We start from the raw sequence: 22,356 nt of genomic DNA on the forward strand, positions 1-22,356 counted from the left end.
AGAACCAAATATTACTTAGGAATTAGTGTATAATTATGAAAACAATATTATGGTTTTTACTTCTTGAAAATTAAATAATACTTAAGACTATATTATAAACTATCTATTTATGTTTGGCGACCGCCCCACGGAGCGGGGGTGAGAGTGACGATGGACACGGTAGTGTCATTGTCACGTGGTGGGTGTTTCTTCGATCAGTTTTATACATGATTATAAAATTCTTAACCAGTATAGCTAGTGTGAGATTATTTAATCTATATGTTCAGTTACTTTTATTTTCATTTAGACGTTAATCGTTCGAGTAATCTAACAGACTATTGATTTCGTATTCAGATTAATATATCAGAAAAACTACGTATTTATATTACATGTTGTTGCGAGGCCTCTGGTGTATATTTGGTAGAACAATAATATCGGCTTTACTTTCAGGCATTACAATAATATTTCAAATAAAATATGTCTTAATTAAATATTCTCTATTTCTGTTTGGCGACCGCTGAAAACAGCGGGGGTGAGAGTGACGATGGAGACACAGTAGTGTCATCGTCACTTGTGGGGTGCTTCTTCCATTACTTTTACACATGACTCAAAAACTCTTAACCAGCCTAGTTAGTGTGAGACTTAATCTGTATATTAAAATACTTTTATTTTAATTTATTCTTTTATACGAGTATTCTAACACAATCTTGATTCTGATTTCAGATTTACAGAACTACGTATTATTTAGGTGGAATAATATTTTAACCCACTACGAGACAGAACCAAAAGATTACTTCGGAATTAGTGTATAATTATGAAAACAATATTAAGGTTTTTACTTCCTGACAATTAATAATTGTCAGGAAGTAAATCTTCCTTACTTCACTTCAAATAATTTAACGTTATATTATAAACTATTTATTTATGTTTGGCGACCAGCGTAGTAAGTGTGAGACTATCTATTTGTTAAGTTAATTTATTTTAATTTAGACATTAATTGTACGAGTAATTTAACAGACTACTGATTTCATATTCAGATTAATTTAACAGAAAAACTTCGTATTATTTAACATGATTAGGTCACTTATTGGATAATGATTTTTACCCACTGTGAGACAGGACGAAATGATTACTTAGGAATTATATCTATATTTAATTAACCAGTACTATCATATTTACTTCCAGGCATTAAAATAATACTACAAATAAAAACGTCCTTATTAAAAATAATATATTTATGTTTGGTCGCTAATCATAACATTTACACTAGAATCAGAAACTCTTAACCAGCCCTGTTAGTGTGAGACTTCATTTCTATGTTCAGTTTTTTTTATTTTAATTTAGACGTTAATCGTACGAGCAATGTAACAGACTACTGATTTCGTATTCAGATTAAATTAACAGAAAAACTACGTATTATTTAACATGATGATGGAATGCCTCTCGATGGTTGATTTTTACACACTATGAGACCGGAGCAAAAAATTACTTAGGGATTAGTGTATTATTAGTAAAACAATACTATCGTCTTTTACTTCCAGATATTAAAATACTTCAGATCGTTATTATAAACTATCTATTATTGTTTGGCGACCGCTGACTACAGCGGGGGCGAGAGTAACGATGGTCACGGTAGTGTCGTCGTCACGTGGTGGGTGCTTCTTCCATTACTTTTAGACATTAATCAAAAACTCTTAACCATCCTACTTAGTGTGAGACTCAATCTGTACGTTCAGTTACTTTTATTTTAATTTGGATGTTAATCGTACGAGTAATGTAATAGACTATTGATTTCGTATTCAGATTAACATAACAGAAAAACTACGTATTTAATTAACATGATGATGGGAAGCCTCTTGGTGGTATTTATACGGATTTAGTAAGGAATAGTTTTAAAAAATGCGGAATATCTAATGAACTTGATGGTAGTGAAGATGGTCAATTTTTGCAGAGCGACGTGGGACACTACCGGTAACTCTTCTACAGACATTGACAGTGACAGTGATTAATTAAAAAAATATCCCATATTAAAAATTGTATTCAAATGATCCTTTTCAACATGGTACTTCTCGTTTTACTGGCCTGCTAATTCTGAAGTAATCTAGTACGTACGGTAATTAATTATAATGTGATATTAATTGTTATTTAAATGAACGAATTAAATGTTTTACTTTCTGAATATTTACGTATTTTTTTATCTTATCTGTTGCACTCTAAAATACTGGTACATACTAGATCGAAGTGCGTGGCTTATACGTGACCGGGGGTTACTCGAATAAATAAGATATATTTTCCCTTAAATTTTTTTTAAGCACAATTTATTTAAAACTAAGGGTGATAAAAAATTGCATTTACAGATCTGTAATGTACGCAAAAAAGCAATTCAAGAAATGGTGTCGCACTTTGAGAAACATTAAAACGTTTTTTTGTTTATAAGTGTAATTATTCATATCCAATTATAAAAAAAAATTACTATAAATAATATTTCAATAATTACAATAAAAAAATATATATATGGAAATAATCAGAAGTTATTAGTGAAATAAAATTTTTTGTTTTTCGTTTTAAAAAAATGTCCATATATAATTTGTGTCCACATCAGATTTTTTAATAAGATAATTTTGATTTTCAATACATAAAACTAATAACTTATTAAATTTTATTTTATTTATTTGGTTAAAGACATATTATTTGAATTCGTTTTATTTTATTATTTTACATGAGTTTTAATGTCTCGAAATTATATTATTAATTCTGGCAATTTTATAATTATTTCTATTAATATTTTAAATTGAAAAATACTTTTAAAATGAATGAAGTAATTTTGATTTTACCGTATACATTTTTACAAAACTAGTATTACTACTACTTTTATGTTTTTGTGTTATTGGTTTGTCTTATTTAGATGTAGAAATTTTATCAAATACAATTTCTTTAAATGATTAAAAAAACATTGTTAGAGACTGTATTAGTTCTAGATGTTTTACACTTTTTTGTATAAATGTTTTAAATGTTGAAAATATGTTATTAATACTGATAAAAACTACTTAGTTTTAGTTTAAAAATCTTTTAGTAAAGCTAAAATTAGTAACTTGTATTTTATCGAATTAAAGATATATAAAAATAATAAATGTTTATTATTTTTGGTTTTTATTATATTATTAATTGAATATACTCTTGAGATAACAAAAGACTGAACTTAAATTGTGGCATTAAGGCTGAACTAAATTTACTTTACTTGGTAAGGTGCTAATAATACTCATTTTTGCATAATTTGTTTTTACAACTATGTATTTAATCAGGTGTTTTTATAATAATTTTTTTTATAATAGCATAAATAAAATGACTGAATATTATGTATTGCACTTGCTTAACGCATCTTACAGAAATGTTACAGATATATTTATTATTAACTGTAGAATTATATTTAACCATCATATTATAAAGAAAAAATGAATCTGTGAAATAAACTAAATTCAGATTTTCAAATAAATTACAGAAAGTTACTTTTTCACTAGGAAAATTGCATACACAAGGGTTTTGTAAAAAGCTCAAGCAGGTAGGTAACACATAATAAATGAAAAATACTATCACGTTCTGATACATAACTAAATAAAATATGTAAAAATTTGAAATAAAATTTGAGAAGTTTGGACAATCCAAACTTCTCATAACTGTCTACATAGAATCTCAGATCGCAAGATTACAAGGATCACAAAACTTTAAAATGCATAAATCTTGCTACAAACTACTTAAAAATATTTTGCAAGCAGAATAATTAGAGTTATATATATAAGAGTTATATATACATAAGAGTTATATATACATAAGAGTTATATATACATACTTTATTAAGAACAGGAAAATATGTGATTCGTACAATAGAATGATGATAATTACACCTTATTAATTTAACTGGAGTGCTAATGGGAAGTTCCAAAAATTGTTTTGCAGCAGTAAAACCATCAGATGAAATATCTTGTTCATGAAATTCTAACAATAAATACGATATAAATTCATCCCACTCAATTTTATTATCTTTATTGGCATCCACCTGTGAAATGTATAAAAGTATTACATAAACAGTACATAATTACATAAAATATTTAATTGTTGTGTATCTAAATATACTCATATAAATGTGTATGAATTAATTTTTTTTTTTTTTTGTTATACAACCATTACTTTATTGTTGTATTTATTAAAATCTAAAATGAGGTGTGATTAAAAAAAATGATTTTAGTTTTTATATAAAAAATTTACTTATACTTCTCTACTGATATTGTCCCTTTCAAAGTAATTCCCCAGAGATGTGACCTACTTACGCCAGTATTTCTTCCATCCTTAAAACATTTGTGAAAATAATTTTTTGTTGTCTTAAACTCATTTAATGATTTTTTCTTTGTTTCATCTATCGTTGCAAACTGTTATCCTTTAAATGTCCTCAGAAGTAACAAGAAAAAGTCACATGTCTGGAGAATGCAAAATCTGTGGTATTGGTATGGTATTATTTTCTACTAAATAATCACAAATTAATAGTTAGTGGGAACAGGGGCATTATTATCTTGCAAAATCCAAGAATTGTGATGGTTTTGTTCGCATTGCCTCATATACGATGTAAAATGCTAAGTAATATATTGTTTGTTGATCATAATTGCTTGTTCATCTTATAACCTCACCTATTATAAGAACCTCACCTATTATAATAGGTGATACCATTATAATTATAGAAAACAGTAAAAAAAAAGAAGTAAATTCGACATGCTTTTATTGGTCTTTGTTTTTAAGTAAGTTTCCATCGGGGTTGACTGGATATTCATTATCATAACTGTACACCTACATTTCATCACCTACAAGGCTGGCCCTAGGCGGTGGGCAAGGTAGGCGACTGCCTACGGTGGCAAAACTTAGGAGTGGCAAAACCCTCTGAACTAGAGCAAAAAATAAACACAACCCACAGAAATATATTTTGATTAGTTGAATCTAGAAAATAATATTGTTGACTATTTATTAGTACAAGAATATCATTAGTTTTAAAATTATATTTAAATTATCTCTGAAAATAGTAGTCACTAGTTTTAATTTCTAAGTTCACTGTTGTTAGCGGGTTAAAAATATAAATTTTGTTTTTCAATAAAACAATTTTCCGTAAATCTTAATTAATATTAGTGTCTTTATTCAATTATAGTCATTTTTCTGGTTAAAGTAGTTCTTTTGTAATTCTTTTTTTTTTTGAAAGATTTTAAAGCTTTTTGAAGTTCGGGGGGGGGGGGCAGCATTGAAATTATTGTGTGATGTTGCGTCTGTTGAAAATTCAACCTTTACTGCTATTTATTTCATAAGCAAAATGTCAGTCAAAATTGTTTCACTAATCATAGATTTCTACCTGTTCAGCAACTTCATTTTGTCAGTATTTTCATCAGTTGTTAATAGGTTAGGATGTCCAACTTTCCATTGTCTTCAACATCTTCACAGCCTTCTTGAAATTGTAAGTACTATATATAAGTCCTTATGTTAACATAACATCTTCACCAATTCACTGAATTTTATTCCATTTTTAATGCAAATCCTTTGTTCTGACATTTTAAAACATTGTAAAAAGACACATTCTAATTACTTGACAGCCAAACTTTAACTAAGTGTCTAATATCACTGAAAATATACATCATAGGCAGTGCTTGGCAGTGCCTGGCATTGCTTGGGAGACAACCAAGTCAAAATGAGGTAGAACATAGAAATCAAAGATGCTCGTTATTTTTTAAATCCACCTCATATATAATTCATGGAAGCAGAAAACAGTAGAATAATTCTTACAGGTTAATCAATCACTCTCAAGTGAATTGTGAATTTTAAATAGACTGACCACTCTGTATAATATATATATTTAAATAAATCAAATAAAAAGTGAATCTAATAGCTCTCTAATAGCTACAAAGCTGGTACAAATATTTTTTATAAGAATAATACAATACTGGCTGGCCATGAATAACTAACAAGCAATGTTAAAAAATTGCATTAAAAATTCATATTTTTTTAGAAATCAATTTACAGGAATAGTATCTAAATAAAACAAGATTTCTACATGTTTTAAATAACACATGATCTATTACTATTATGTTACAATATTATTACAGGTAGCCTAACAACAGTAGGCATGCCGTACCTAATTTTAGTTTTAATTCTTTCAGAAAAAATGTTCATAATATTTAAATGATCATACTGTATTTCAACATCTCACAAGTTATGAAAGAAAGATAAGTAAATCTTTTTAACTACATTAGCTTTTAGAAATTTATAAAACTACAAGAGCAAACAAAAATTAATTAATGAACTTAAGTCATATTAGCTAATGAAAAACAAAAAAATCTCTATATTTACCTTTCTAAATAGTGTCTCAAAATCCTCAGCAGAAGAATAAATATAATTTTCGCAGTCAACATCCCCTAAAAGTCTAAAAAATTCAGCTTTTGTAAGTGTTCTTTCAAAGGCATTCTAAAGGTTAGAAAATAAAAAAATACTGATGAAAAACATAAATTATATAGACAAATAAAAAATTAAATGATTGGAGTCTTATTGATTATACAACCACCACTACTACTAGTTTGTTCATTTTTCGATTGATCTTCACTTTATTTTAACTTATTTTAACATATTTATAAAAATGTATATAAATATAAAAAAAATATATATATTTTCTTGTATATAACCTTAATTTAATTTACTACTTAATTTATATATGTATAATTTTTTTTATTTTTAAAATTATACATCATGCTAATCAAGTAGTTCATGAAATATTGCCTTCAATAGGTGAAAATTTAAGTCGCAACAGAAATGGTGGTCATATAACTAATATTCAAATTATTTTTTTTTATCAAAAACCTTCTTGGTTTTACTATTTATCCTTACATTATATCTTGAAAGAAAATCATTTACATAATTACTGTAAATCTATAAGGTTGGGTGCCTACTCAAATGTTCTGATAGTGGAACAATTGAAATATGAAGTAACAAGATATTTTAAAGAAAAACAAATGTAAATGTATGAGTCAGCACCAACTGACATGATACAATATGTAAATCATTAGCGACAATCATATTCTGCTGTAAAGTGATATGTTCCACTTTTTGTTGTTTGTAACGAGTTGTTTTTGCAGCAAATAAACATTTTACATTTTCTTTAAATTTCTTTTTTTTTTTACTTTTTTCCTCATAGTTTGTCAATGTCTACTTGTTTAATAATAAATTTATTACAATGTTATAACACATACATAATAAAATGATAGATAATGTAGAGAGTAATATTAAACTTATTTGATTGAATAGCAACCTTGTTTACACAATTATACAAGCTCAAACTGCAGCAGAAGTAGCATTCAGGAAATTACATGGGGAAAAAAGTTTGACAGGAAAGAATTTGAAATATGGAAATTCTGCAACGTTCTTAAAAAAGGCAAGACAATTTTGAGTATTTTTACTTCAGGTATATCTGCAGCAAAGTTAACTGATTTAGAGAAAATGCTGCTGTACGTAAAAAAATTCAGATAAACAGTATTATATAAATCTGATAAATGGTGAAATGGATTATAACATTTAAACTGGATAATTATGTTTTATTTCAATACTATAACTTTTACTAACATTGATACAATTTTTATTGTAAAACTTTTTCAATTTCTCACTTTTGTTTTTTATGAACTCTTTACTTTTTAATATTTCAATTTAGATCTTCAGTTTTAAATAATACTTTGTAAAAACAGTAATCAATAAAAAAATATTTAAAAAAATTGTTATATTAGTTTCTTCAGTGGTACTTATAACATTATTGTAAATTTTATCTTGGCACTTTTTAACTATTAAGATGTAATTGCACATTTGTTTTTTTATAAAACCAGGTTCTTTAATAGGGATATAAATATGTATGGATAAGTTATGGTAAAGTTTAAGTTAGGAAATCTGAAGGTCAGTCAATCATCACACGTGAACAAATAACTGATTTAAGTAAATTAATCTAATTTACTTAAGATCTGTGAAGATAAAAAAAAAAATATATAATTTGATGTAGTGGATATAATTTATGGGAAAGAATTTAGTATAAACTGTGAAATATAATTAGTGTAAGAGAGTAAAACGTAAAAATGACTGTGTATTTATTGTAATAGGTACATGTGCATTTATAGATTAAAATTTGTATTCAAAGAATATTTATCCTCATATACAAGTACTTGATAATTCTTAAGCAATAATGAATCAGATGATTACATCAGTTCAATTTATGCTGATATAAATGTAGATATTTTGAAGAATAATGTAACTATACATAATTTACTAATGAGGGTCATTTCTGGTCAGTTAGTTGTTGATAGATTTAAACCTTACGGTTTTAAAAGACAGTGAATTTTTTATTCTTTGGTAAAACTGAGTTCCTTTACTTATTTGTAATTCCTAACATCAATTTTAATAAATTTTAACGTGACATTCCTAAAATAGAAACAGATGTTTCTCATGAGAGAAAGTTTATGAATTAATTTGTGTGCGAGTGTGGCCAGTGAATTTTCTGTTATTTAGAAAAACCAATGAGCTCTGCTTTTCAATTAAGTCTTCAGCCAATAAGGAGATGAATTTGACACATTTTAACAATTCTGATTTTTTTTGAGTGCCATCCCATTCTTTTTGTATTTTAACTTCAGTATAACTTGGGAGTAATGAAATGAAGTAGGCCTGCCTACATTCTGCTGGTAAATTTATTATGTTGTCATGTTATACATGTCAAATGTTATCACTGTTTTTAAAAGTGAAAATCTTTAAATTATTAGATATTATTTTAATATAATATCTCGTGCAGTCTTAACAAGGCTAAACGGCAAAAAACTTACAGCTTTAACAGTGAATGAGAGAACCAGTATTGATTGTTTTACTGAGTATAGGGGAAAACCTGTTGTTTATTGTGTAATACTAGCTTGTCCGTTTGTAAAAGAAGTAATGTAGAGCAACATTTTTTGACTAATCACAAACAGTTTAATAATGAATTTTTTGTGAATTCTGAACTGAGAAAACACAAAGTGAAGAACCTTTAAATCTAAATTACAATTGCAACAATCTGTGTTTACAAAACTTGTTCAGGACACCAGTAACTTGACAGAAGCTTCTTACAAAACATGTTACGTACTAGCTAAAAGGAAAAAGTCATAATGATGGGGAAGTAGTAAAAGAAGCAATAATCAGTACTGCTGAAGCTCTGCTCAAAGGTCACTAAGATAATTAGATACTGATTTCTAATAATTTGGAATCTCAATTACATCAGGATTTGCAATTATGTGAATATTTTTCACTCCAGTTTGATGAAAGTACTGACACGTCTGATACTGCCAGGTTGTATGTATTTATTAGAATTGTTTTCTATGATTTCACACTAAAGAGTTTTTCAAACTGTTGCCACTTCAAGGATAAACTAGGGGAGTAGACATATTTAATAAGTTTCTTAAATTTGTCAGAGATGGTAACTTTCCACTTTCAAAGCTTGTTGCTATAACAACAGATGGGGAGATGGAGTGCCTTCTATGGCTGATATCTCTTTGTGCTAAGGATGAATCCTTTCCAAAATTTGTTTATCATTCAATTATCCACCAGGAAGATCGCTTCTCGGCCTCTGGCCCCGTGATGAAAAACTTGTGTTTTTGCTACTGGAGCTATTAAATTTAATTCAGCAAGTTCAGCGTTCTACGTTCTAGTGTTCGGGGTTGACAACGATCAGCAGCGGTTAGTCAACCTGCGTTGCTGTGGAGTGCTAGCGAAGCGGCGACGTAGTGTGTTGCAGTAGTGCCGCTGTCGGCTAAAATAAGGACGTTTCCTTGGAAATATCATGTCCCCGTTCGTAGTTGGTGAGGCCTAAAAACTTTTAGATCCTCTGACAGGTTCGAGAAGCGATTTTCGCTCCGACATAGCCGGTGGAAGGAGCTTTTAGCTTTTTGACTCCTTGAGTGGGCTGCTGAACAAACGGTCCGGTCGAGGATAAAGAGTTGAACACTCACCTAGTCTTGTGTCAGATGCTAGATTCTTACAGGCTGTGATTGTAGTGCCTGGCAACACAGCTGGTGTAGTGCTATTTGTCCAGCGATGGAGCAACCCAGGGGAGGTTGTTTGGAGGACTTGGTCAGTTTGGCCAAGGACCTGGTTTCCGGTGACCTCTTCTTGCCGAAGAGGTCAATCGTTAGGTAGCCGCCGCGGCCTCGGTCTTTCGATAAGGAAGTCGCGGAAGCCCCTCGGGTAGTGGAGCACCCGAGTAATGCGGCTTGCACAAAAATCCTGAGGGATACCTCTGTTTCGATCGGTGCGGAGAAAGCGAAAGCCGGATCCGTGCAGCGAGGTCACGATACAGGAGGGGGCGCCAAGTCTGAAGAACGCCTCGCTTCGAAGTCAGGAAAGGCGGAAAACAGCAGCGCTGATTCGGTTCCTGTGCGGGATGCTTCTAGGGGAAAGAAAGCCTGTTCTAGGGCAGGTGACCTCTGAAGCGGAAGGCGAGACGAATTGAGGAAATGAGGGCTGAATGGGCCAAAATTTCCTCAAAGAAGGAGTCGAGAGTTGATCTCGAGTTGAGGCAGCTCGTGGACTCGTATTTAAGCGAGTGTGGCTTACTGGTATCGAACCTGGCGATAAAATGTGAGGGCCTCCAGGGCGCTAACCTTGCATTAGACTCGGTTGTCACTCGACTATCTGGCAAGGTGGATCAGGTGGTGGAGGGAGTCTGAAGCTTTAAACCGGTAAACGGTCAGGCTTTGGGTGAACTCCAAAAGTAAATTAACAGGGTGGAGGAGAAGGTTAAGAAGCCTATCTCCTTCGCCTCAGTAACGGCCGCGCCTGCGCCTAGGCGAGTTGGTCCAACTCGCTTAGGGGCAGGCGCGTTCAGAGTTGCCGCCAGCCCAGGCGCCGGCAAACAAAATTAAGCGGGCCACTGTTAAGGTGGTATCAATAAAGCCTGATCAGGGGGCTTCATCAGTAATGACGGAGCTAACCCTCAAAAAGATCCTGGACCCGAGGAAAGAAAAGTTCCAGATTTCCCGGGTCACCAAAACAAGGGATCATGGAGTGGTCCTGGAGGTGATCAACGAGCAGCAGGCTAAACAACTGCTGGAGGCCGCAGTTCTTACTAAGAACGGGCTGAAGGCTCAGCTGCTAGCCTAGCGTAGACCGCAGATATTGGTCTACAATATGCCGAGGGCAACGAGGGTAGAGGAGCCCGAAATCCTCAAGGCGATTCACAGCCAAAATCCAGTATTAGATATGGCTGTCGAGGACTTCCTTAGGGAAGCCAAGGTTGTCCGGCAGCTGGGGAGGAAGGATACCTCGAGACGTCACTGGGTTCTCGAGACCTCGCCTAAGATCCGGCAGGTCTTAGTAGCTGGTGGAAGGTTGTTTTTCGGGTGGACTGCCTGTAGGGTAGTCGACCATATAGAAGTAGCCCAATGTTTTAAGAGTGTCAGGGCTTTGGACACACCGCTATCCGATGCCGGGTGCAGAAGGAGATGTGTGGCCATTGTGCCGCTTCGGGGCAGCCAACTGCCCTCACAAATCATCTCCCGCGAAGTGTGCCGCCTGTTGTGCCCAGGTGAAAGGCAGCAATGCTGGACACCGGGTCGGGAGCAGGCATAATGTAGGGCATACGAGATAGCTCGGGCTAAAGCTGTTAAGAACACAGCTTATGGCGACGCCTGAACGGCAGGAAGCCTTTGAGGACGACCTCCGCCCACTCGGACGCCTGCGCCTGGGACAGATAAATCTGCATCATTCCAGGGCAGCCACGAGCGAGGCCATGAGGCTCCTTGAGGAATACGACCTCGAGGTCCTCTTGGTCCAGGAGCCGTACACGGTCGCGGATAGGGTGGTCCAAGGGGTGAAAGTTATTCATTCTCATGGGGGACGGCCGCTCTCTGCGGTCGTGGTAAGCTCCGACTCTTGGGTGTATTCTGGATGCCCCAGTGACGAACAATTCACCGTCGTGCGGATCAGGAGGGGTACGCTCGATGTCGTACTGGTGTCGGGATACTTCCAGCTTGGATGGAGTATCGACAACTTGCTGGCGAAGTTGGGTAGGATTCTGGACGGTCTTCCGGGCACCAGAGTGTTGGTTGCTCTGGACGCAAACGCCAAGTATACCGTCTGGGGTTACCACTCACAGACCCCAGAGGCGCTGGTCTCGAACAGTTCGCAGAAGCCAGAAACCTCTACCTGATTAATGAGGCGGAGCAGCCGCCAACTTTCTCCAATGAACTGGGGGAGAGTAACATAGACGTCACCTTGGTGACGGGCGACTTGCTTCGGAAGACAGGTAGTTGGACTGTCTGGCCAGAGGCCAGTGTGAGCGATCATAGGCTTATAACCTATGATATTGCTTACGGAGGCGGTCTAAGGGCACCAAATCCAGGTCGCTACAACCTAAGGGGCCTGGATCGACACAGGCTGAGGCGTGTATGCGATGCTGCCTTACAAGGATTGCAGTGGCACATGGTGAGTAGGGAGGAGGTGGAACTGATGGCGGAGCTAATCGGCCGGGCCATCAATACTGGCTGTGATGAGGTCCTACGCGGCCTAGGCCAATGGACGGACCCGTCATAAACAGCCAGTCCGCTGACCTTAGAGTGCCTGGAGCCGTCATGACCCCATTTTCCGGGGGAGCGTCTGTGGAACGCAGACGGAAGCCCGGCAAGAAATGGTGGTCCTCTGACCTTAGTGTGCTGCGCGCAAGAGTGAGATCCGCGAGGATAAGGTACCAGCGCTGCCCCTTGACGGGGACCATCGTCAACCACGTGCGCGCTGAGCGTCTTCGGATCTACCGGCGTGCCCGTAATGAATATGTTCACGCCATCAAGGAAGCCAAACTCAAGTTTTGGAAGGACTCCATGCTCCAGTTGCAGTGCGATCCTTGGCAGCTCGCAAAGACTTGTTACAGGTCGAAGCCATTGCACGTGTTGTCCAGTGTTTGGTGCGGGTTAGGTGGTCGTGACCACACATTAACATCTGTGGCGACTTACCGGGCGTTCCTGGATACTCTGTTTCTAGATGCTCCGGAGGGTGAAGCGGAAATCGGCGTTAGGGCGGGTGAAACACCATTCCCTGGCGTTCGGACCGTGGAAACCGAAGATATAGACAGAGTGGTTTCTTGAATGACATTGAAGAAGGCACCGGGGATTGACCAACTTGACCCGGATATTTCTCACCATCTACTGCCTGTCATAAGAGAGCCGCTTGGCAGACTGTTCACGGGATGCCTAAGTTGGGGCTGCTTTCCGGCTTGCTGGAAGGTGGCTTTGGTGAAGGTGCTCCTGAAACCTGGAAAGGATCCTGGTGAGGTCGGCAGTTATCGAGCAATCAGCCTCTTGCCGGTTCTCGGCAAGCTTCTTGAAAAGCTGGTTGCGGAACAGCTCTGGGAAATCATTGATATGAACTGTTTTCTAAATCGAGGCCAATATGGCTTCACGAAAGGGGTTGGCACCGAGGTTTGCATGTTAAATGCTCTTGCCGAGGTGGAAAGCGCAACTGTAAATATGTTTTGGCTATTTTTATTGGTATAGAGGCATCATTTCCTTCCTTGTGTTGGAGTTCTGTCCTCTATGCTTTGGAACGCCGCAATGTTCCCGAAGCCCTGTAGGCCGTGGTAAGAGACTATTTGTCTAACTTTACGGCTCTGTTTAAGGATGCGCACCTAGTTGTGGAAAAGTCCGTCACCAGGGAAAGTCCTTCACCAGGGAAAGCCCGCAGGGTTCCGTGCTCGGTCCCCTGCTGTGGAACCTGGTGTTCGACGGATTTCTGGGGTTGACATTCCCAGAAGGAGTCACGGCCCAGGCTTTCGCCGATGATTGTCTCCTTTTTAGTTCTTGGCAATTCACGACCGCAGCTAGAAAGTAGAGCGCAGGCGTCTTTGTCAACCGCCGAGGGCTGGATGGACATGCAAAATTTAAAGATTTCTGTGCCCAAGACGAAGTTTATGCTTCTGAAGGGCGCAGACAAATTATCAAGCAGTCGAAACCCCCATATTAAATATAAAGGCTGTGTAATCAGCCGAGTAAGGATTCATAAGTACCTAGGTGTTTTGTTTGATGATAAGTTGCTTTTTAGTAATCACGTTAAGCAAGTTGCGGCGGACGCTGCCTCTGTGATGCACAAGCTTAGAAGGATTGCTCGGAAGGATTACGGGTTGTCGGGCCGCCAAATGTACTTGGTATATAGAGGCGTCTTCGAGAGTATGATCGCATACGCGGCGCCAGTTTGGACGCATAGGTTGGAAAGAAATAGAGCACTGCTTCAAAATTTAAGGAGTGCCCAGCGCAGAGCCATGCCATGATAGTATGCACTGGTGTTTTTAAAACAACCTCCTAAGAGGCTACTACCGTATTGGGAAAGGCTCTCCCAATCGATTTAGTGGTGAAAGTTCGAGCAGTCATGTGGAAGTTGCGAAGAGGTCGGGAGGCCGAAGCATTTAGGATGCGGTTTCGAGCCGGGCCAGAACTGGAGCGGAACGGTGATCACAATGCACCGGAACTAAATTTCGTACAGTTGCCTGTCTCCCGTCTGCGGAAGAGGCTATGGAGCCTCGCGATGGAGGCATGGCAGCTTGAATGGCACACCACGGCTAAGGGAAGATCCTTGTATAGGTTTATACAGGATCTGGGGGGATGGTATGCTTCGAGTTCGTTCTTAAGGGCGTCGGGTGCCCAGGTGCTCACCAACCATGTAAGTCTGAACCAATATCTGTTTCGGTTTCGCCTAGCGGCTGATAAGTTTGTCTGCGGAGAGGTCCAGTCGAACTTGCATATGATGTTCGAGCCACCGTGGAACTTAGAGGTCAGGGGGAAACTTGGCCGCTCACAAACGGTGAGTCAGTGTGGCGAGAGCCGCATTGTCGGACTGTGAGGTTGCTATGTTCAACCGTCATCGGTAACTTTAAGGGTTAGTGTAACATAATACGGACTCCTATAGCTCTGCTGTGGGAAACCTTTCTTGAGACAATGGCTGGCCACCAGCCAAATAACCTCCAAGCGCTGTTAATGGTGGACAGGTACTGGCTGGCATACAGCGACTGAGGCGTGGCAGCTTAAATTGCTGACAAGTGAGCAGTTGAGACACTTAAGCGGGTGCTGTACGGCACCCTGCTTAATCCGCTCATGCAGTTAGGTAGCTCATTAGGAGCATATAGGATCAAGGTCGCTATAACGTTCTTTAGAGGCACAGTAGCCGTTTCTTGGCACGGACATTTGGTCTGTCCTCTAGGGCGACCGAATGGAGTGGTGGTGGGAGAGATGCCAACTAACCAAATATCCACCAGGAAGCTTTATGCGCAAAAGTTTTAAAGTTTGATCATGTCATGAAAGTTGTAACTTGTGTGGTAATCTATTGTACACGTAATCTATTGTTTTGAAATATCTTGAATATATCAGATACTAAGTATGATAGTGTAATTCTTCATGCAGATGTAAGGTGGCTTAGTAGGAGCAAAAGACAAGTACGATTCTGCTGTCTGCTAGATGAAATAAAGAGATCTTTTGAAATCATCTTCTAGACCATATTACCACGAACTTGATGATATATTATGACTACTAGGGTTTATTTCCTGGCAGATATCACCTCAAAATTAAATGAGTTAAATCTTGAATTACAAGGGAAATATCATAATATTTTGGATATGATAATTGTTATAAATGCATTTGAATGAAAATGAAGTTATGGATTACAGATTTATACAGAAATTCCCTTTCACACTCTTCAAATTTCAAATCAATTCTAGAAACAGTAAATGACAGGAAGTCTGAAGTCTGATCTTTTCTCTTATGCCAAGCATCTTTAAACTCTTGTGATTGAAATTGACAATAAATTTAGCTAGTTTTCAGTACTTGAACCAGTGATAATATTTGTCAATAATCCATTTGCTTCCTTTGATGTTAGTGAACTTGGAAATAGGGTGTGTAAAATATTAGGAAAGTGTAAAAATTGGAAATGGAAATTTTTAATTTTCGTTAAGACCTTTCTTTGAAATCCTCACATGCAACGTGTAGCAATATATGGACTCTGGTGGAGAAAAATACCCCATTTTTCTTAGTGATGTACTGAAAATGCATTCATGCTTTGGTTCTACATATATTTATGAAGTTGCAGTTTCATCAATAAACATCACCAAAAGCAAATATCAATCCTGCCTGACAAATTCGCACATTGATGATGTATTAAGAGCAGCTTGTTCCAACTACACACCAGATCTTCCTCAACTTGCAGCGAGCATGCAGTGTAAAATTTCACATTAATTATGTGGTGAATAAATATAATTATTTTTGATTCAAATGTTTTCATCATTATTATAATTTATAATTACTATTGATTTTGTTAGTAGCAGTAGTGGTGTGGAGATAGTTGAAATGAATCCTGGCGCCCATGCAACCTTTGCGATCATTCAGATGCTTAAAAAGGTTGGGCAGACTGCCCTAGATAATCTTCCAGTTTGTGTACAGACCACATAAAATTTAAAAGTACATGGTATAAAGATAATCCGAATTAACTAAACACTAAATAATTTTCTTTTCAATGATAAGACTAAAATAGAATCACGGAGCTCACATGTTGATAAAAATAAAATTAAAGCACAACTTCATGATCTAAGTCTGGATAATATTTTTCAAATATCAGATGTTGAGAAAACTTTTCATTCTTTTGTTAATGTTCTGATAAAAAATATGGATCTGGCAAAAGAATTTGTTACTAATTAAGTGTGAATATGCCCCTACAAAAAAACCATGGGTGACGGTAAGATTCCTACAATTTCCTAATTCTACTAATTAAAAGGAGATATACTGCATAAGAAAATGAAGATGCAATCAAACAATATAAAACTTAAAAATTATTACAAGAATTTTAAATTCAGATTAATCATCTAAAATAAAAGAAAGTTGATTTATGAAAAATAAGAACTGTGGGAATAGATAATGTAGGAATAAAAATAATAAAAGGCATAAGCAATTTTGTTGTTATACTGATATATCTATAAAATATGAGCTTGTTGGGAGGTAGTAAATTAACACAAATTTTGAAAACATCAGATATATCAATTTTCAAAGGAGGGAACAAAGAACATTTGTAATTATAAACCAATTATCATTGCTATCTCATTCATCGTTCCAAATTTCACTCAAGTATGGAGATATCAAGCAAAACCCAATGTCAACATACATACTTCCAGAATTTTTCAATGCTAAAATTGTAATTTTTGGTCAGAGGGGGTCATGCAACTTCCAAGATCTGCAATATGCAAAATTTGATACGATTAGAATACTTTCTCTAATATTAATTTACTAACCATGAATTTTTCTTCACAATATCTTATATTTTCTAAATTTAATATCTGACTAAGTTTAGTAGGCTTTTCAGAATAAATTTTTTCTTCATTCTCAAATATGTCTTCCAAACGGGCTTGTAAACTGAACAGGAAAAATATAAGCAAAAATGATAAAATATAATAACAAGAAACAATACTTAATACTTAAGTTAAAATCAGTAAGTCACAAGTTATTATAAATGAATGACTTGTTTTTAAATGAAACTTGCTTTTCAAAAGGACCTTTTCTTGCCGATTGGCAATATCTTTTTCTGTGATATTACTGGTTCCACTGTTATTAACGTACCTGTCTTAAAATGATCCAAAATGTCGCAGGTATTGATATATGTCTTTTAATCAGCTATGATAATTTAGAAGAATAATTTTATGTAATTTGAAGCAAGTCACTGATAAATTTTAATGATTTTTAAAATGTTTTCATTTCTGTCATATTGCTTAACAAATAATGTAAACTTGTGTACATGAAGTTACATATTTGAAATTAAGATTGAAAAATATAATGTTCTCACTATCATATACAGTGTTAAGAAGGTACTGGAAAGTAGTATTATTCATTTCTGATGAAAAACATAAAAAATCTTTGTATCAAAAATATAAAATAAACTGACATCACTGATAACATTAAAATTCTGAACGAGTAAATAAAATATTATGATCTGAAACATCATCAAACAAAGAAACAGTATCTTAAATTGCAGTAAAACAGTAACTGAACCCAGTTGATATTTTTCCTGATTGATGGGCCAATGATCAGGCAAAATATTGACAATCACAGTACTTCAAAAATAAACTTTGTTGTAGCATCAATAATTGCAATCGATGTAGATATTGCACCAAACAAATTTGAAATAATTTGTTGCACCAAACAAATTTGTTCGCAGAAATTCTGAAATAATCCAAATAAATTTACACTCTTAATTGAAAAAACTTATTGACTTAACAGAGTATATAAATTAGAAGCCAAGTAGTAAAGAAGAGCAAGATACTATAAAGTTAATTGTATTTTCATATTCTGTGTTAAATTAATAGACAGATATCTTGAGTTGAGATGTATAAGCAGCTGTTACATTTCTTAACCATATTTTTCTGCACTGGTCATAAAATGATTAGGTTTATTGATGCTTCTCAATCCTATATATATATATATATATATATGATTTTTGACCCTCAGGTATGTTTAATTACAAATTTATGAATTGCTGTGAAAATGCAACTTCAACAGGAAAGGGTGTCTAAATTAACACAAAAAAAAACTGATTCAGCTTAATATTTTTACGAATCTAAATTACACAACAGAAATTAGGATACAAAATAAATGAAATGTTTACATTTTATTTCAGTATACAATACTAAAATATAAAACACTTAATGATATATCATGTTTATTTATATAAAGTTTTATGGGAATCAATAAAAATTTTTGCCTTAAGTTCAACTTTACACTTTTTACATGAAAATAGCATTGTACTTTTACAATGTTGGCAGCAGATTCTTCTATTATTTACATTTTTTTTCAGGAAGATGCTAGTCAACTGAGTGTTGCCAAGTTGAAAACACTGTTGGTTGTCCAAGTCTCTGCATTTGTGGAATAGCAATTTCTTCCGTGTTTTTTCCACAAATTTACTAAAGCTACATCAAGAAAATTTGTAAACAAAGGCAACCACCATTATTTTCCTTTAATTGTTATTCGATAGTTTCTGATACCATTATCCACTGAATAAACCCCACCCATATAGCAATTGTATTACTTGACAAGATCTGGCTGTTGTGTTGGATTGAAATTTTCATCTTTTTTACATTACACTAACGAGAATTATATTTGTAATTACACTAACGAGAATTAAATTTGTAATTACACTAACGAGAGAGTTGTCATTCCAATTTGTAATAAAAATTGAATTGGTGGTATCTAACTGATAATTGTGTCACAACAGGCTCCTTACACAAAGAAGGTGAATCTTCCAAAGGAAAGTTTTAAATTGTATTTTCATTAACTGTTCCAGTTGCGTAATAGCCTTCCTTCTTCAGAACATTTAACAATTTATATGAGCTAAAAAATCTATCAAAATAAATGCTGTGCTTTCCAGGATTGTCTACATTGCACTATAAATTTTGGACAACTGAAGCACTAATGCAAGACTAGAATCTGTTTCTTTTCCACGATAAAGAGAAAAGTTGAAAAGGTATCCTTGTGAAGAACATAAAATACACACCACACCTTGTAGCCAAAGCGCACAGGTTTTCCTTTCATAAATATTTTACAAGAATGACCAAAGTATGTTATCTGTCCAACCACTAGACCTACGGGTTGATCTACAAAAAGACTGTACATGCCTAAGTTTTAATTCAGAAGATCAATGTAAGGCTGCACTTTAGAGAACTTATTTGTAGTATTAACATATCGTCAGCCAGTTGTAAATTTCTTTTTATATCTCTACACTGCTGGCAGCTCATGGCTTTCCTTATGTATATTAATTGCTGCTGAAGTTTCATAATTATCAGTTAATTAATATTTTACAACAGTGTTTTCTTATATAAATTATTTATAGGTCAGAAGAAGCAAAAATTATTAAATTTAGTGAACAATAACACTATCAACAAAAACGTTTTTTCTATTATTTAATAATATGCAAAATTGTTATTAAAACAGGCTACTTAAAAACAGCAAAATATTATTTCATGTAATAATAAAGCAAAACAAATTATGCTGCTTTATAGTAACATCAGCTACATATGGGTTAATTACCAGACAAGGATGGGTTTTTAATGAGACCAGTATCATACTAGTAATCAGGAATGTATCATTGAACAACACCACTAAAATATAGCTTTTTTGATTTTCCTTTTTAGCCTTCTGTAATTACCTTTTAGATTCTTCAGAGGATGATATATATGACTGTAGTCTTGTACAGACTCAGTTCAACAATTCCTGAGATGTGTGGTTAATTGAAATCTAATCACCAAAGAACACAGATATCCACAATCTAGTATTCAAATCCATGTAAAAATAACTGACTTTACTAGGAATTGAACGCTGGAACTCTTGACTTCCAAGTCACCTGATTTGGGAAGACGTGTTCACCACCAGACCAACCCGGTGGGTACTAAAATATAGCTAGTGTTGAATAATCAAACTCCTGCTCATGAAGGTAATTTTTTGTGCCATTACATACATTAAATATAAAAACAATTTTAAAAATTGTTAATGAAATTAATTATACTTTTACTTTAATGACTAAATCTAAAAATTGTATTAGTAATTTTGGCTTCCTGATCTGAATTACCTTAAGGTGTAACAAATGAGGGGGTCAACCTTGGGAGCTGGGTTTTGCAGGCGTAACATGCAGATCAGGATGGTATAATTCAGAAAAAAACAAATTTAGTTTGTCATTTACAAACTAATTTTATTTTTTTTTGGAATGCTGCATATCAGGACTTATTAGTACAGCATCTTAATCACAGGTACTTAGGCGTACCCACTTAGTGGGTCTAGTGGTTAACTTGTTATCGTAGATCAACTGATTTTGAAGTCGAGAGTTCTAAGGTTCAAATCCTAGTGAAAGCAATTATTTTATATGCATTTGAATACTAGATTGTGGAAACCGGTGTTCTTTGGTAGTTGGGTTTCAATTAACCACACATCTCAGGAATAATTGACCTGAGACTGTACAAATCTACACTTCATTAACATTCATACATATCATCCTTACTCATCTTCTTAAGTAGTATTTATAGTGGTACACAATGGTTCTGGAGGCTAAACAGAAAAAGAAAAAAATGTCCTACATTTTGTAATAAATTTAGGTATAAAATTATGTATCAGTTGATTGTAAATTAAATTTTTATATAGTTTTCTAAGTTATAAAAGCACAAAAAAAATCCAGAAAAGTTTACAACAATTTTATTATAAAATTTGAACTTGTTAAATTTTTTCAAATATTAATTAAACAAAAAAGGTTCATAATACTTTTCAGGATTAATTACAACTAGTTGAACTGATTTATTTAAAATTATTAATTCGATTAATATGAAATAATAATTTTACATAAATTATCTTAATAAAAATAACAAGTTATAAGACTCACTTAAAAGCACTAGCATCAGTTGAATCACGTTCACTATACATTTTGATACTTTATAATTTGATTTGTGGCAAGAATTACAACTTGAAAATTCAACTTCACCTCTTGATTTAATAGTGCATTAAATATAAATGTGTGATATATTTATATTTAACAATAAATGCAAAATTACATTAAAACTAAATTAATTAAATTTAAAGTTTACTATGAATGAACCAATAAATAACATTGATTAAATTTAACTTAAAAAATTTTAATAAAAAATATGGTTCATTTAACCTGATTAATTCATTAACTAAACTTTTTTCAGGATAATCTGAAAAATGTTTATTTGCATAGAATAAATGCAAAATAAAAAAGTCAGGCAATAACCCTTAACAAAATAATAATAAATAAAAAAGATAACGTATACATATATACATAAAAATCAAAATATCAGTTTAACCTAAAATTTTATTTCATATCATCTGAGTGTTCTTCTTTCTCCCCCTTCTATTGTAGTTTGTCAATTATTAAATATTTTTGTTTGGCTTAAAAGTAATGAAATTAAAATTACACAAAAAACAAAATTAAAAAAAAAGAGAATTAATAAAATTTTTAAATTGTTTTATAAATTTAGACTCGTGTTCCAGCTGCCCGTGTTGTTTTAAAAATATTTTTTTTTTAGCCTCCAGAACCACCATTTGGTAATAAGTCATCTTGCCTGAACAGAAACTAATTTCTTTTTAATCCTGATAGTAGAGCACATGGAAGTACTGCGCAGTGCTCATCAGGCACAGGATTAAGCATCATGAACTATCACAATACAAAACATATCACATTCAAACCACATTGGTTGAAGACCAGGACTGGCTTCGATTGCTTAGCCTCTAGAACCATCATAAGGTGTTACTCCAGAGAATGACTGAGGATGATATG

The 22,356-nt window shown here is 34.2% G+C and overlaps 1 protein-coding gene across 1 annotated transcript in view; it reads right to left on the reverse strand.

Annotated features, from left to right (window-relative positions):
* Positions 1 to 21,482, reverse strand: part of LOC142330674 (WD repeat-containing protein on Y chromosome-like) — a 101,507-nt gene extending 80,025 nt beyond the window's left edge. The window contains 4 exon segments of the mRNA XM_075376120.1: positions 3,827 to 4,033; positions 6,358 to 6,471; positions 17,318 to 17,438; positions 21,442 to 21,482. Of these exon segments, the coding sequence (XP_075232235.1) occupies positions 3,827 to 4,033; positions 6,358 to 6,471; positions 17,318 to 17,438; positions 21,442 to 21,482 (483 nt within the window).
* Between the last annotated feature and the right edge of the window lie 874 nt (positions 21,483 to 22,356).

Source organism: Lycorma delicatula, chromosome 9 (genome assembly GCF_047948215.1).
Source record: "Lycorma delicatula isolate Av1 chromosome 9, ASM4794821v1, whole genome shotgun sequence".
NCBI classification, from domain to species: domain Eukaryota; kingdom Metazoa; phylum Arthropoda; class Insecta; order Hemiptera; family Fulgoridae; genus Lycorma; species Lycorma delicatula.